This window comes from Bos indicus, chromosome 23 (genome assembly GCF_029378745.1).
Source record: "Bos indicus isolate NIAB-ARS_2022 breed Sahiwal x Tharparkar chromosome 23, NIAB-ARS_B.indTharparkar_mat_pri_1.0, whole genome shotgun sequence".
NCBI classification, from domain to species: Eukaryota; Metazoa; Chordata; class Mammalia; order Artiodactyla; family Bovidae; genus Bos; species Bos indicus.
The window spans coordinates 21701614-21714599 of NC_091782.1; the positions used below are offsets into that span (position 1 = coordinate 21701614).

Consider the following 12986-nt stretch of genomic DNA (forward strand, 5'->3'; position numbering starts at 1 on the left):
ATGAATGAGCAAAACCAAGCACTAAAGGAATGAGAAGAGGTCAGCTGCTTAACACTCCTTGAAAGAATATGTTTAAAATATATTCCTTGTGGGCAGAGTGATTAACTGCTGGGTAAGAACTAATTGAAAAATGAATAAAGAATATGTGTTAAATACACATGTTGAATTAGAAAACATCTGAAGTTATGTTTAACCAACAAGTTCTTATGTAATAAGAGGAAAATGCTTACCTGCATTTCAATTCCAGTGGTATATTTGGCGTACTTGGCAGAAGATGAGTCCAAAAGGTCTTCTGTAAATTTCTCATTAATTTTGAAAGTACCCCAAACCTCTATGGAAAATAAGAAATTTACAGAGATAAAAATTACTCACTGGATATAGCATAAAATTACAAAGGTCTAATTCAGCCTATCTATTTGACAGTGGTACTTCAATTTTTTTTATTTTTATTTTTTTGGTCAATTTCTTTTTATGATGAATGTTCCCCTAAAGTAAGTAACACAGGAAGAAAAATAATTCTCTTTTGTGGTTTTGGAACATATGGGAAATTGCAGTAATCAAGACTGCCTTTTGTTGTTGCTCAGTGGCTAAGTCACGGTTGACTCTCTGATATTGCAAGGACCGCAGCACTTCAGACTTCCTTGGCCTTCACTATCTCCTAGAACTTGCTCAGATTCGTGTTCAGTGAGTCAGTTGTGCTATCTATCCATCTCATCCTCTGCTGCTCCTTCTCCTTTTGCCTTCAATCTTCCTCAGCTTCAGGGACTTTTCCAATGAGACAGCTCTTTGCATCAGGTGGCCAAAGTATTACAGCTTCAGCTTCAGCATCAGTCCAATGAAAGTTCAAGGTTGATTCCTTAGGATTGATTAGTTTGAACTTCTTGCAGTCCAAAGGACTCTCAAGAGTTTCCTCCAGCAACACAATTTGAAAGCTTCAATTCTTTGGTGCTCAGCCTTCTTTACGGTCCAAATCACACATCGGTACATGACAACTAGAAAAAACTTAGCTTTGACTCTATGGGCCTTTGTCAGCAAAGAGATGTCTTTAGTTTTTAACACACTGTCTAAGTTTGTCATAGCTTTCCTTCCAAGGAGCAAGCATCTTTTAATATCATGGCTGCAGTCACCATCCACAGTGATTTTGGAGCCCAAGAAAATAAAGTCTCTCATTGTTTCCACTTTTTCCCTTTCTATTTGCCATAAAGTGATGGGACCAGATGCCATGAACTTGGTTTTTTGAATGTTGAGTTTCAAGCTAGCTTTTCCACTCTCCTCTTTCACCTTTATCAAGAGACTGTTTAGTTCCTCTTCACTTTCTGCCATAAGAGGGCATCATCTACATATCTGAGGTTGTTGATATTTCTCCTGGCAATCTTGATTCCAGCTGGTAACTCATCCAGCCCTGCATTTCATGTGATAAACTCTGAATAAAAGTTAAATAAGCATGGTGACAATATACAGACTTGACATGCTCCTTTCCCAATTTTGAACCAGCCCATTGTTCCATGTCCTGTTCTAGCTGTTGATTCTTGACCTGCATACAGGTTTCTCAGGAGACAGGTAAGGTGGTCTAGTGTTCTCATCCCTTTAAGAATTTTCCACAGTGTACTGTGATCCACACAGTCAAAGGGGTTAGTGTAGTCAATGAAGTAGATGCTTTTCTGAAATTCCCTTGCTTTTTCTATGATCTAACAGATGTTGGCAATTTGATCTCTGGTTCCTTTGCCTTTTTAAAATCCAGCTTGTACTTCCAGCTGGAAGTTCTCCATTCACATACTTCTGAAACTTAGATTGAAGGATTTTGAGCATTACTTTGCTTGCAAGTGAACTGAGCGCAATTGTATAGTAGAGTAGTTTGAACATTCTTTGGCATTGCCTTTCTTTGGGATTGGAATGAAAACTGACCTTTTCCAGTCCTCCAACCACTGCTAAACTTTCCAAATTTGCTGGCATGTAGAGTGTAGCACTTTAACAACATCATCTTTTAGGATTTGACATAGCTCAGCTGCAATTCTATCACCTCCACTAACTTTGTTCGTAGTGATGGTACTTAAGTCCCACTTGACTTCACACTCCAGGATGTCTGGCTCTAGGTGAGTGATCACACCATCATGGTTATCTGGGTCATTAAGACCTTTTTGGTATAGTTCTTCTCTGTATTCTTACCACCTCTGCTTCTGTTAGGTCCATAGTGTTTCTGTCCTTTATTGTATCCATCTTTGCATGAAATGTTCCCTTCGTATCTCTAATTTTCTTGAAGAGATCCCAAGTCTTTCCCATTGTATTGTTTCTCTCTATTTCTTTGCATTGTTCACTTAAGAAGCCTTTCTTATCTCTCCTTGCTCTTCCTTGGAACTCTGTTCAGATGCGTGTATTTTTCCCTTCCCCCTTTACTGGAGTGGGGTGCTATTTCCTCCTCCAGTGGCATGGGTCATGACTTCATTGAGTTACATAAGCCCTTTGCAATGGTAAAGCTGACGAAGGGGATGACCTTATAAGCAGGTAAGCAAGTAGGCACTCATATGTGGTTACAAACAACAGTCACTAGCAATGAAGTATATCTCAATTTAGGCACTGAGCTTAAACGTTGTCCCTATTAAAAAAAAAAAAAAAAAAACTTTTTAAAAAATCACTATTTGCTAATTCCAACTTAACCCTTGCTTACCTAACACTGGTGCCTTTCTGCTCTGGGACAGGCTGTTCCCTACCTCTGGATGGACAAATCCTGTGTCTTTCATTCAGGACTTGGTTAAATGCACCTCTTTTGCAAGGCCTTCCCTAGGTCCCATATGAAAAGAGTCTTTCCCTCCTTTAAATTCCTACAGTACTTTATCCATACCTCCCTTCCAGCCTTTTCATCTACACATCTATCTGTGAACACACCTCATGTATATACATTCCTACTCTATTTGGGAAAGACCCTTGTGAATGTAATCCCTTTCTGATTCATGCTTGTATTCCTCCAAAGATGGATCAGAAATGGATCACTTTTCAAAGAGTAGGATTCCATCAAAATCTATTGAAAATATGACATTGTCTTTTTACATGTGTTAACAATCTGGCCTACCCAAGCAGCTTGCTAATGCATCAACAGCAAGAGAAATGCCTTATAGTGACCTCCCAGAATTTGCTCCAGATCTGGGTATAAAGATGGTGCTTAATAATTACATGTTATTTAGGGAGGAAAGGATTGGTCATTTGGGATTAATAGATGCAAAGTATGATATATAGGATAGATAATCAATAGGTCCTACTGTATAGCACGGGGAACTATATCCAATATCCTTTGATAAACCATAATGGAAAAGAATATTGAAAGAATACATGTATATATACATATACATATGTATATGGACTTCCCAGGTGGTGCTAGTGGTAAAGAACACTCCTGCCAATGCAGGAGACATAAGAAACATGGGTTCACTCTTTGGGCTGGGAAGATCCTCTGGAGGAGGGCATAGCAACCCACTCCAGTATTCTTGCCTGGAGAATCCCATGGACAGAGGAGCCTGGCGGGCTACAGTCCATTGGGCTGCAAAGAGTCAAACACAACTGAAGCAACTTGGCATGCACAGATGCATACGTGTGTGTGTGTGTGTGTGTGTGTGTGTGTGTATCTGAATCTCTTTGCTGTATAGCAGAAATTAAACACAACATTGTAAATCAACTGTATTTCAATACAGTTTTAAAAATAAAAAAGTAAATAAATAAGCATCACCTTAACCTGAATTGCTGTGGTCCTGAGAAAGGGACCACGGGATACCCAGGGAAGCTGGGCTATTTCAGGTCCTCCTTTACTCTCTGCTCCACTTTACCAAACTCTGGGGCTTCAAGACAACTGGACTAGTCACTGGGGACATTTCCTAAAGTTATTCAGTCTGTTGGGGGCCCATATCATCTGGGTCACCTTATCATACACTGAACATCAACCTAAGCTGGCAGTAGCTCCCTCAGCATCCACTGGTTTCCTAAGCTAGACTTTCAACTTCCGTTTAGTTTTGGCAATTCATCCAGTACATGTATTTGTTGGCAATTTAGAGCATTTCTTTCACTATAATTACTAGATAACCCTCCCTGTTTTATCCCTCTGAATTTTTATTTTCTGGAAATTGATGTTGGCCCAAGAAGTGGAAAGAAAACATTATTTACTCAGGCTGTTCCCAAGGAATCTCCCTAAATTTCAGAAGAATCATAGAATTGTTGAGGTGAACTAGATGTACCTCCAGGATAAACTGGCACCCAAACACCAACTTGCATATCTGAATTTTCTGCACTTCCAAATTTCTCAGTGTGTCCAGCCAAGCCTAACATGGCATGTCATCTCTGCCTTTCCATCTCCCTGTAAACACTAGCTCTCCTCTGGAAGGCAAAGAGAAACATCGGGGTGCAGAGCTAAGAGTCCTTTTTCTCTCTGTCACATGTGGAGGCAGGAGGCGCCCTGGCTCCCCTCTGGGTATCCGTAGATGCTTACTTGTTCTCTCACAGAAATAGACGCTCTGGGTGAGGTTGCTGGAATGACAGTCACAGGTCTGGGGTGATCCTGCCTTGAGAAGGGAGCAGTTCTGGGGATCGAGGCACTGGGGAGGAAACCAGGAGTAGCTGTCTTCACAGGCACAGCGCAGGGCCCTGTTCTGGTAGCCACAGTCTGCAGGAAAAACAGAGCTTGGTCTTACCGGGCCTTTTTCATAAACGGGCTATAGCTGAGTTCTCATCCTTGGCTTTGACACCGAATCTGAATCAAAAGCTAGAGGTATCTCTCTCCAAAAGCTAGAAGAATGAAACCAAAATGGAAACAAGCATGTTTAAAGTTAAGGAAGCATCCTGCTCAATAGATACTGAGGTTGGATCAGAAATCCAGCGAACAACAATCAAGTATCTTGGAAAGTGAAAGTGAAAGGGTTAGTCTCTCAGTCATGTCTGACTCTTCTCAACCCCGTAGACTGTAGCCCCCAGGTTCCTCTGTCCATGGAATTCTCCAGGCAAGAATACTGGAGTGAGTAGCTGTTCCCTTCCCCAGGGGAATCTTCTCAATCCAGGGATCAAACCCAGGTCTCCCATATTTCAGACAGATTCTTTACCATTTGAGCTACTAGCATCCAAAAGAAGGATGTATGTTCATTGATACCCTTTGAATGGAGAAAGAAGCAGAAGAAGGTTTGTCAACCTGAGAGTTATTTGAAGGATTCTAGAAGGTATTTGTCCACTGTCTTATTGGAGGCTCTCATCAGCCTAGCATCACTCCCCCAAAGTCCCTGTTAGCCATATGGCAAAGACAGAGGGACCTTTCTGTTGAGAGTCATAAGGAAAAATTCTATTAACCAATCCTGTATGTTTCTATTTGACCTAAAACTCCCACCAAAAATCCTTCCTTTTTAACAGACCAAAAAAAAAAAAACCCAAAAACAAAAACAAAACCCTGGGGCCAAGTCACCAGACACTGTTGTGAAATTACACACAACTGTGCCCAGGAAGTGGTTCTCTAACTTGATCATGCAACAGAATCTTCTGCGAGGGGTCTCATTTCAAAGTTTAGGAGGCAAAGTCTGGGATTTGCATTTTTTTTACATTCTCTGTTGCTGCTACCACCAGTCTGGGTACCACACCCTGAGAACTTTTGTTTTATAAAATTTCTTAATTTCTCCTAACCCCACTGTGGTGGTTGTTAGTGGGGCTTCCCAGGTGGCTCAGTGGTAAAGAATCCTCCTGCCAAGCAGGAGATGCGAGTTCCATCCCTGGGTTGGAAAGATCCCCTGAAGAAGGAAATGGCAACCCACTCCAGTATTCTTGCCTGGAGAATTCCATGGACAGAGGAGCCTGGCAGGTGACATCCATGGGTCACAAAGAGTTGGACACAACTTAGCAACTAAACAATAGCAACAACATTCTTTTCAGTCATAGCTATTGTAGGGGTGACGGATTCCACAGGATAGCCTAAGCTCTACCCGACTCAGGCATCATATTCCCCATTTCTAGTCCCAGTCAACAGAGATGGACTCACACGTGGTGGCCTTTGCTCTGATTATCTTCACTGGCTCAGGTAAGAAAAATGAGGAAAGCGCACAGAACTTCAGAAATTCCTTCAGCTCTCTTTTCTCCTTGGAATTTCGATAGTGCACCTGAAGCAGCAGCTCATATTCCTGGATTGAGCCTAGGAAAAAGAGAGACAGTCAGAGGCATCCTTTCTCGGGCTGGGAGGGAGATACTGCAGAGCAAGTGAGGGCAGAAGAGAGGTCAGGTTCAGCGTGGGGCTCGTGGACGCTGCTTGGTATTCACTTCCGCTCATCCAGTCATGGACTGAAAATAAACCTCCAGAGTAAAGCATGCAGACTGCCCACACAGGCCCAAGACACATCTCTTCTCTGACTTCTGCCAGATTAGCTGCTCCGTGCTCTCCAATCCAGCTCAGCTCCGATGTCCTGATTGTCCCTACTTCTCAGGTCACATCTAGAGTCAAGCTTCAGGGTCAAGACTGAAGGGAAAAGAGGTGAGGAAGTCTTAGGCACTCTCCCCTCCTGCTCCCTCAGTTCTGGTCTTCTGAAAGCATCTCTGATACTAAACCCCCAGTTCAGACTTCTCTGGTGGTCCAGTGGTTAAGACTTCGCTTTCCAATGCAGGAGGCGTGGTTTCAATCCCTGGTCAGGGAGCTGAGATCCCACATGCCTTCAGGCCAGAAAACCAAAAAAAAAGCAATAATATGTATACCTATGGCTGACTCATGTTGATGTTTCACAGAAACCAACACAATTCTGTAAAGTAGTCATCCTTCAATTAATAAAAATAAATTTGAAATTAAATAAAAGAAGTAATATTGCAAATTCAATAAAGACTTTAAAAATGATTCACACCAGAAAAATCTTTAAAAAATAAATAAATAAATAAAACCCCCAGTCCCCTCTTTCCTCTCCAAAGAGCCTTTCCCTCTTATGCACAAATGTTCCACTAGTTAGCTGAGTTTGATACTGAGATGAAATGCCAAAGTAAAAAACAAAGCAAACCTTACTTGAACCTTAACGCACTCTCACCTCCACCTTATCGTTTCTGAGCAGCACTTCTCGTTTCCTTAAGGAGAGGCCATTAGGTGCTTTGCACTGGGAGAGAAGAGGAACCCCACCCAGAATTTACTTAGACACATTCACATGAAATTTGGTATCAAATTCTGTGGGGTCTTAATATCCTCTGTGGACCCCAGACTGAGAATGTCAAGGACTTCAGAGACAAAGAGGCAAAAGATGAGTATCTTTTTCCCCCGAGTTTCATTTCATTGCCATTGACAAAGAAACCTCTAAGAATCCTGTAGATTTCTCAGGACACCACCCTGCTTTCTCCGGGCACAGATGAGATGGAGAGGGCTCCTATGAAACTGCCCTGGGGAGTTGGAAGATTTATAGGGAAGAAAAGCAGCTGAATCAATCCCTAGGCAAGGAGGGCATGACAACCCATTCCAGTGTTCTTGCCTGGAGAATCCCATGGACAGAGGTGCCTGGTGGGCTATGGTCCACAGGATGGCAAAGAGTGGGACATGACTGAAGTGACTGAACACACACAGAGGAAAATCCCTAGGCTTCTTGGAAGGAAATCCAGAGGTTGCAGCCTGTCCTGGGACATTAACAGGAGACTCCTGTCTGTCATGGTTGCCACCTACTCACCTCTCCCCTGCCTCCTTCAGGCCGGAAACTCTATCCCAGCCTTGGGAATTACCCCCAGTGATGAGGGCTAAGGAGATATCCACTCCCATGGCTCAGACAGGTAAGAGGTGGGAAACTGCGGAAAGGCTGACCCTGGCCACACTGTCAGGGGTTAATGCTTCTTGTTCTGGAACCACACGGACTGGGGTTGAATCAAGCCTCCACCCGCCGCCGCCCCTCCCTGGGCTGTGTCAGTTTCACACTCTCTAAAATAAAGATGGTGATTGAACCTAACTGATAGGATCCGTGTGGGAATTTAATTCATCTAACACACCTAAAATAGTGCCTGGCATTTGCAGCAGTTCAATGTGTATGTGTGCATTTACCATTTTACAGCATTCCAAGTTGAAATTCTGATTTCATTTTCCCAAAGAATTATGGCCTTGCTACAGTGTGGGAAGGTCTATGGCCCTGTGAATATATTGTCAGGTGGCAAATTTACTGTCATCGTTCAGTCGCTAAATAGTGTCAGACTTTTGTGACCCCATGGACTGTATAGCCCGCCAGGCTCCTCTGTCCATGGGATTCTCCAGGCAAGAATACTGGAGTGGGTTTCCATTTCCTTCTCCAAGGGATCTTCCCAACCCAGGAATCAAACCCGGGTCTCCTGCACTGCAGGCAGATTCTTTACCAACTGAACTACGAGGGAGGCCCAGATGGATTGGGGTGAAAGATTTACTGCACCGTAATAAAGCTTTAGTGGTCTGACCCAGGAATCTAACAACCATCTGTGTGTATTGCTTCCATGGGGAAATATACACAATGCTTGAGACACCACACTTACAAATCAAATTTCAGACCACGACTCATTTCTAGATTGAAGTCTGTGCCTTTAATTACATTATTGGGATCAAGATGAGGAAGGAAAGGAAGAATATGGGCAGTTACTGGCTGGGCACGGGGTAGGATACTATGCCTCTATTATATTATTTCATCCTCACAAGGAATTACTATTATTATCATTCTACAGATTTGAGGTATATAACGACATGCCCAAGATCATACAACCCATCAGAAGCACTCCTAGGACTTAAACCCTGCTCTCCTGGCTCCAGTGACTCAGAGGGTAAAGAATCTGACTGCAGTGCAGGAAGCCTGGGTTTGATCCCTGGGTCAGGAAGAACCCCTGGAGAAGGGAATGGCTACCCACTTCAGTATTCTTGCCTGCAGAATTCCATGGACGGAGGAGCCTGGCAGGCTACAGTCCTTGGGTCTAAAAGAGTCAGACATGATTGGGTGACTAATACCTTTACTATCACTCCTGGTTCCAGTGTATGCTTCCAGTCTAAGAGTCTTACCTAGAGGCTTTTCCTTATTCACAATGAGTTCTTGTTTTGTTTTGATGCCTTCATCCCTCTGTTAAAAAGAAAAAAAAAAAAAAAAAGAATTACAACAAGGGTTTGTCATGTTGTATTTCATAAAGCTGTTTCATACAACATGCTGTATTTCATGTTGTTGGATTTCCCAGATAAATTAAAATTATGTATCTAAAACCTAGCGAGATGGTGAGTGGGTACAAGACAAGACATGGCTGAGACACCTTTTGAGCACAGATCTGAAGGAGGTGGGAAAGTGAGGATCTCCAAGAAAGAACTTTCCAAGAGGAGGGAACAGCACGTGCAAAGGCCACGGGATAAGAACATGCCTGGCACGTGAAGGCCAGAGTAGCTATGTGCTGTGGGGGAGGGGGCAGAAGTGAGGTCAGAGAGTATCTCTAGGGAGGCAGGTCCTGTGGATCTTTCTGGGCTGTGGCAAGGGGTGTACAGGACAGGGAACTATACTCGATGTCTTATAATCACCTATAATGGAAAAGAGTCTGAAAAAGAATACATATGTGTATATATTGGGCTTTCCTGGTGCCTCAGTGGTAAAGAATCTGCCTGCAATGCAAGAGCCATGGGTTCGATCCCTGGATTGGGAAGAACTCCTGCAGAAGGAAATAGCAACCCACTCCAGTATTCTTGCCTGGGAAATCCCATGGACAGAGGAGCCTGGTGGGCTACAGTCTACCGGGTCACTATATTCTTGCCTGGAAAATCCCATGGACAGAGGAATCCGGCAGGCTACAGTCTATCGAGTCGCAAAAGAGTTGGAGATGACTGAGCAACTAAACAACTCAATCACTTTGCTGTATACCTGAATCTAACACAATTGTAAATTAACTATGTTAGCTAAACTAAAATATGTAAATTATTACTTCAATTTAAAAAAATGGGAACTTCCCTGGTAGTCCAGCAGTTACAAAGCCATCTTCTAATGTGGGGAACACAGGTTCTATCCCTGCTTGAAGATTTAAGATCCCACCTGCAGCATGGCAGCTAAGCCTGTGAGCTGCAATTAAAACCTGACATGGCCAAATAAGTAAATTTTAAAAATAGACGACTTCTTATTTTTAAAATGACTATTGGAAAAAAAACAAAGTGAGAATAGGGAAGAGTCCAAGGATTGCTAACCTCGATTAATGTGGATTTATATGCTTTTTCTCCATCAAAGAGGCCATAGGAGAGGATGTGCTGAGTTAGATGTGATCTCTAGGATGGCTTAGTCCAAGATGCTGGTTTTGCTGTCAAGTCATCTAAGCTCCAGGGGATAAAATGACTCGTCTAAGGCCACACAACTAAGGCAGGTAATGTTGAGACAAGAACCCAGCACTTCTGATTCCAAGTCTATGAAATTATGTCATTTCAGTTGCCTGGAGAGTGATGGGAACTCATAGTGGCAGAAAGACAGAAAGGAAAACAGGACATACACCAGCTAACCTCTAGGAAGCCATCTCGGCCCTCGGTGATCGTGAGGAAGGAGAAGAGCCAGAGAGGAAGAAATCTCATCTTCTGCTGGTCCCTCCTAGTCCTGGACAGGACACAAACAGCTGGAGTCACAGTCTGTGACTAGACGTGTGTGCCATGCAAGGATGAGACATGAAGACAAGTCATTCAAACCAAAATTTTAAAATGCATTGGTGGGGGTGGGGGTGGGGAGCAAATCTTGACTTGCTTCACTTTGCAACTGAGCGCATTTAACATCCAGCCTTTTATATTTCACTGAAGTTTTCTTTTCATCTCAGTAAAGACAAACACTCAAATAACCAAGGACCCTAGAAACACTAATATTAAGATAGAATCAGAGTGTTTTAGCATTAAAATAGTCATGAACCAATCAGATTTCCTTCTTCATAGTTCATGCGGTTAGCAACAAATTGTCCTCCAGTTCATGGTTATCTCAGAATAATTTAGACACAACTCAGCCCACAGTCATGGCGATAAAATGCCCTTTACAGCTCCATGGGAAAAGATGAAGAGCTGATTCCCCAGCATTGGAATCAGTGCCTGGAGTCAGCAGCACAGAAGATCAGTCCAGCACTTACCTTCCTCTCTGGGTGCGCTTTGAACTTCATGCACGCTTTGTCATCCCAACAGCACTGCCCTGTGCTTTGCTCTGTGATCTACATGAAAATAGAACAGTTGGGGAGGGATGGAAGAGGAGGTTGGAGTTAGCAGATGTAAGCTTTTATATAGATAGTAGATAAACAACAAAGTCCTACTGTATAGCACAGGGCTGTGCTGTGTGTGCTTGGTCACTTAGTCCTGTCCAACTCTGCGACCTCATGGACTGTAGCCGCCAGGCTCCTCTGTCCACGGGGATTCTCCAGGCAAGAATACTGGAGTGGGTTGCCATGCCCTCCTCCAGGGGAATCTTCCCAACCCAGGGATCAAGCCCAGGTCCCCTGCATTGCAGGCAGATTCTTTAACCATCTGAGCCACCAGGGAAGTCCAAGAGTACTGGAGTGAATAGCCTATCCCTTCTCCAGGGGATCTTTCCCACCCATGAATTAAACCGGGGTCTCCTGCGTTGCATAGCACAGAGAGCTATATTCATTGTCCTGTGACAAAGCATAATGGAAAAGAAGAGAGAATGTATATATAAGTATAATCCCTAAATCACTTTCTTATTCAGCAGAAATTAATACAACATTACAAATCAGCTATACTTCAGTTAAAAAAAATACAATTAAGGGACTTCCTTGGCTTCCCAGTGACCAAGACTTCACACTCCCAACAGAGGGGGCCCAGGGCTTGATCCCTGGTCAAGCAACCAAGATCCCACATGCCACTACTAAAGATCCTGCATGCCACATTGAAAATCAAAGATTTGAATTCTGCAACTAAGACCCAATGCAGCCAAATAAATGAATAAATGTTTCTTAAAATATTGATTAAATAAAGAAAAAAGACATTAAAGACAGTGCAACTACTGCCACCGATATGGCCTATATGTTAGTAGAGAGTCTTTCTAGGGCTTTCTAGGGCAGCATGAAAAATAAGCCATGGGACACACACCCCTTTTGTATTTACCTGCTCCCCTTAGTGAATGGTGCTCACATGCCCCCATCCCCTGCCTGCCAAGATTCCCCCTAAATAGACTGCTTTAACTTTCTTTGGGCAACAATCCAGACTCCAGATCATTCTTCTCCATCTTGCTTCCCCAAACCTATCTGCTCTGAGTCCTGGTCCCTCTGACTCATGCTTTTTGCTTTCTGAAAGTGATAGGTTTTTGTCTCTGGGGTGGTTGTTTTTTCAGATATACACTATGCATATACACCATCATGCGTAAAATAGATAGCTAGTAGGAAGCTGTTGTCTAGCACAGGGAGCTCAACCTGGTGCTCTGTGATGACCCGGAGGGGTAGGATGGAGGGGATGAGAGGGAGGCTCAAGAGGAAGGGAATATATGTGTGTGTGTATGTGTGTGTATATATATATAACTGATTCATGTTGTTGTATATCACAAACTAATACAACAATGTAAAGCAATTATTCCAATAATAAATTTTTAATTCAATTTGTAAAAAATAAATAAAATTAAAATTTAAAATGAAATTAAAAAAATTTTTTAAAATGACTCCATAAAAATAGACATATTTTATAACATGAGTATATGTACATGGGGGCTCCCCAGGTGGCGCTAGTGGTAAAGAACCCGCCTGCCAATGCAGGAGACGTAAGAGACGTGGGTTCGATCCCTGGGTCAGGCATATCCCCTGGAGGATGGCATGGCAACCCATGCCAGTATTCTTGCCTGGAGAATCCCATGGACTGAGGAGCCTGGCAGGCTATGATCCGTAGGCTTGCACAGAGTCGGACACAACTGAAGCGACTTAGTCGCAGCAGCAGCAGCATGCACGCATATTTATATTGGGGCTTCACCAGTGGCTTAGATGGTAAAGAATCTACTTGCAATTCGGGAGACCCAGGTTTGATCCCTAGGTCGGGAAGATCCCCTGGAGAAAGGAATGTCTACGCA

The 12986-nt window shown here is 43.1% G+C and overlaps 1 protein-coding gene across 5 annotated transcripts in view; it reads right to left on the reverse strand.

The window, feature by feature from the left end:
* The window catches only part of ADGRF1 (adhesion G protein-coupled receptor F1), a 48192-nt gene that overhangs the window by 18958 nt on the left and 16248 nt on the right, over positions 1 to 12986 (reverse strand). For 4 of the 5 annotated variants that reach the window (XM_070778074.1, XM_070778076.1, XM_019986381.2 and 1 more), the window contains 6 exons: positions 11050 to 11127; positions 10445 to 10573; positions 8984 to 9041; positions 5999 to 6148; positions 4472 to 4645; positions 231 to 331 (listed from right to left, as the gene is read on the reverse strand). In XM_070778074.1, coding sequence (XP_070634175.1) covers positions 231 to 331; positions 4472 to 4645; positions 5999 to 6148; positions 8984 to 9041; positions 10445 to 10573; positions 11050 to 11079 — 642 coding nt within the window. In that variant the 5' untranslated portion in view covers positions 11080 to 11127. The remainder of the gene's footprint in view (positions 1 to 230; positions 332 to 4471; positions 4646 to 5998; positions 6149 to 8983; positions 9042 to 10444; positions 10574 to 11049; positions 11128 to 12986) is intronic. The other variant, XM_019986380.2, reaches the window with a different exon arrangement.